General features: G+C 40.0%; 1 protein-coding gene across 1 annotated transcript; it reads right to left on the bottom strand.

Moving 5' to 3' along the window:
* Nucleotides 1-970: 970 nt before the first annotated feature.
* On the bottom strand, nucleotides 971-2,759 carry LOC132276865 (B3 domain-containing transcription factor NGA1). Its single transcript, XM_059778492.1, has one exon. It carries the CDS (start codon nucleotides 2,224-2,226, stop codon nucleotides 1,213-1,215), a length of 1,014 nt encoding a protein of 337 aa, XP_059634475.1. The 5' UTR covers nucleotides 2,227-2,759; the 3' UTR covers nucleotides 971-1,212.
* Nucleotides 2,760-2,973: the final 214 nt, after the last annotated feature.

The raw sequence follows: 2,973 nt of genomic DNA, 5'->3' as shown, positions 1-2,973 counted from the left end.
GAATCATGTGCATGCATATATATACTATTGAATCACATGAAATACCACTTAAATGTTTGATTTGAGTATAATACTACTCAAAAAAGATGCCAAATTTGGAATGTTTTGAAGTATACACACAAAGCGTTAGCTTGTAAATCTCGAGTTCAGGGACCATTTTTTTCAGCAACAATGAAGATAAAAGATTATGCAAAACATGTATACATACATATGACTAGCTTGTCTACGCAGTATGATTGTTGACAAGAATCAAACTAAAGTTCTTATTTCTCAGTCCAAACTTTAACCATTGTACTAAACAAAAATAAGTAAGATAATATATACAATTAAGAGGAATTATATAAATGAATAAAAAAGCTACTAGTAATTAATGAGAACACAAAACAGAAACTACATATACCTTTTACAGCTATTTAGGGGTCAGTGCAGTACAGTACCTGTAAGCGTGCCGGACTAAGCAGTAGTAGCATCAACCTACTAAGCTACCACAATCAAAAGAAACTGTTAATGTTGTTCTTACCATTAACTAGGCATGGGTGTCAGTATGGGTGGGGAGAGAGAATATATTTGAGAAACAATGAATTAAACAAAGACCAACTAATTCAATAAAATTCTCCCATATATACACACAAGCTGAATGGAGTCTATGCCATATGGAAGTCCAACACTCATGAAAGTAAATATGACAGTGCAACCATTATGAGAGACGACTATATATGCCGATTTATCTCTCTCTCTCTCTCTCTCTCTAGATATATATATATATATACCTGCATGCATATCATCAAGGCATCAACATATGCATATATAGTGTATATACGCAATTTAAAGATATCAACTCAATATGTTGGTACTCTTTTCTCATCTCCCCACTCTTAAAACCTCAGCCAAAAACTCAGATAGCAATTGCAATCTTAAATATATATATATATATATACAAAACCCAATTCAAATTCAGTATCCATGGTAATGAGATGTGAAATGATGGATCAGATGGATTTGCTTTATAGCTTAAGCATATAAGAGACAGCTATAAATTAATACAAAATCAAGCTTAATTTAAAAACAACTCACCATCCTATATATTCACTTGCGCCTTCCAAGGCAAAATACACTCAAAAGGTATAAAACCAAAGGACAAGAAGTAGTCTTCCCCGGCCATCTTTGAATCTCCGGTGCAAGCGGTCGGCATTGGGACTCACCCATAGGGCGTTAACCGGAAGGAGGTAGAAGTGAATAAGAGGAGGGAGGATGAGGAGAAAGTGAATTCATAGTAACATAGGGTTTGGATTCGTGATCTGGTATAGGGCACTCCATATTTACTCCGAAAAGCCTTAAACGCTTTGATGCACCTGGAGTACTACTTTTTCCGAGCACCGTCGCCGAGTTTGCCACCACTGGAACATCCCCAATTCGACGAGAAGCCGATGACCGTAGACCCGGGTTTACAGCGGTACTGTAGTCATGAGAACCACTACTATAATTCACTGTTTGATGATGAAAATAAGGCTGAACATGATAGGGCATGGACATAAATGGAGGGAACAATCTGCCCAATTGGAGAGACTGCGGAGGTGAGAGGTAGGCCGGATCACGAGCATCGGGTCTGTGCCTACAGTCTATGAACAATTGGTGCTCGCCGGAATCCACCACGCCGCGTTCGAAAGACACGATGTCGCCGGACTCGAGCTTCTTCTCCTTGACAAAGCGGCTCCAGCCTTTGGTCATGACATAGCTCTGGCTGCTGTTCCAGTAAGAGTACCGGAACCGCCACGAGTTGCCGTTCCGGTCCTCGAAATTCAAGAGGAGGCCCTTCTCGTTGACGGAAGAGTTGAGTGGGAAGTACTTCTCAGCGTGCTGTTTTGGTATCACTAGGCGGTTCAGCTTGCCCACATCACTTGGCGTCACAATTTTATGAAACATGTGTTCTCTCTCCTTAAACTCGCCGCCGCCGCCGCCGCCACCGCCACTGCCTCCGCTGCCACCACCACCACCACCGTTAGTTGTCGGTGTCAAGTACTCTATGAGCTCTGGCTTCTTGGTAAAGTTGGTACTACCTTGGATCTCTAATACCGTGTGAGCTTGGTGATAATTTCGAATTGAATCTTTTTCAAAAGTGGTTGTTCCTAAAGAAGAAAATTGGAAATTGGTTGTATCATTGATGATCTCTTCCTCTTCTTCTTCTTCGTTTTTGTGAAACCCTTCTTTTTCTGCCACAAATTCCATGATGACCCAACAGTACTGCCAATCTTTTTATCGATCTTTATGGTCTTCTTTTGATCAGAATAGCTAGATCTTAGAAAATAAAACCCAAAATGATTGAAGAACAAGAAGTGAGTGGTGGTTCTGATCAGAACTTTGTACCTATATATATCTCTTTCTGATCAACTTGGTATTGATATGTGAGGTGGTGGTAAAGGAGCAAATTCGGTCGGCGCCTTCTTATTTGACCCTGGAATTTCGGTACCCGGGCAAAGAAGACAAGTCCATGGACGACTAAATGACCCCGAATTCTTCTTCTTGTTGACCCATCACTGAACTAACTATATGGGTGATTGGGGGTGCTTGTGTGTGTATGTAAATGTGTGTGCGGGTATGTGTGTGAGAGAGAGAAGGTTTGGAGGGTGGTTTTGATGAATAATGTGGTTAGGGAGTCATGTGAGCGTGTCCCTTTCATCATATTGAACATATCCCACTCATTCTGTGCGCTAAGACCTAACTAGCCAGTTGTTCTGTACGCTAGAGAGAGAGGATAAGCCTGTACGCGATGAATTTGTCTCCAAGATACCTACTAACATTCTTCATATATTTGTATATGTATGTTACGTATGCGTGTGTATATATATATTCCCTCACTATATATCTCTTAATTCTTTCTTTTTTTTTTCTATAAAAATAAAATAAAACCACTAATTAATGCTAGTTTAACATGTTTCGACTTTGGTGTGTTGTTGGTTGATTTAATAGTGGTTT

The sequence above is a fragment of the Cornus florida genome, unplaced genomic scaffold (assembly GCF_030987335.1).
Source record: "Cornus florida cultivar Cherokee Brave unplaced genomic scaffold, ASM3098733v1 CherokeeBrave_3.0.0_Hap2_Chr10, whole genome shotgun sequence".
NCBI classification, from domain to species: domain Eukaryota; kingdom Viridiplantae; phylum Streptophyta; class Magnoliopsida; order Cornales; family Cornaceae; genus Cornus; species Cornus florida.
The sequence above is the reverse complement of the archived record's forward strand: the minus strand, read 5'-3'. Positions and strand labels throughout refer to the sequence as shown.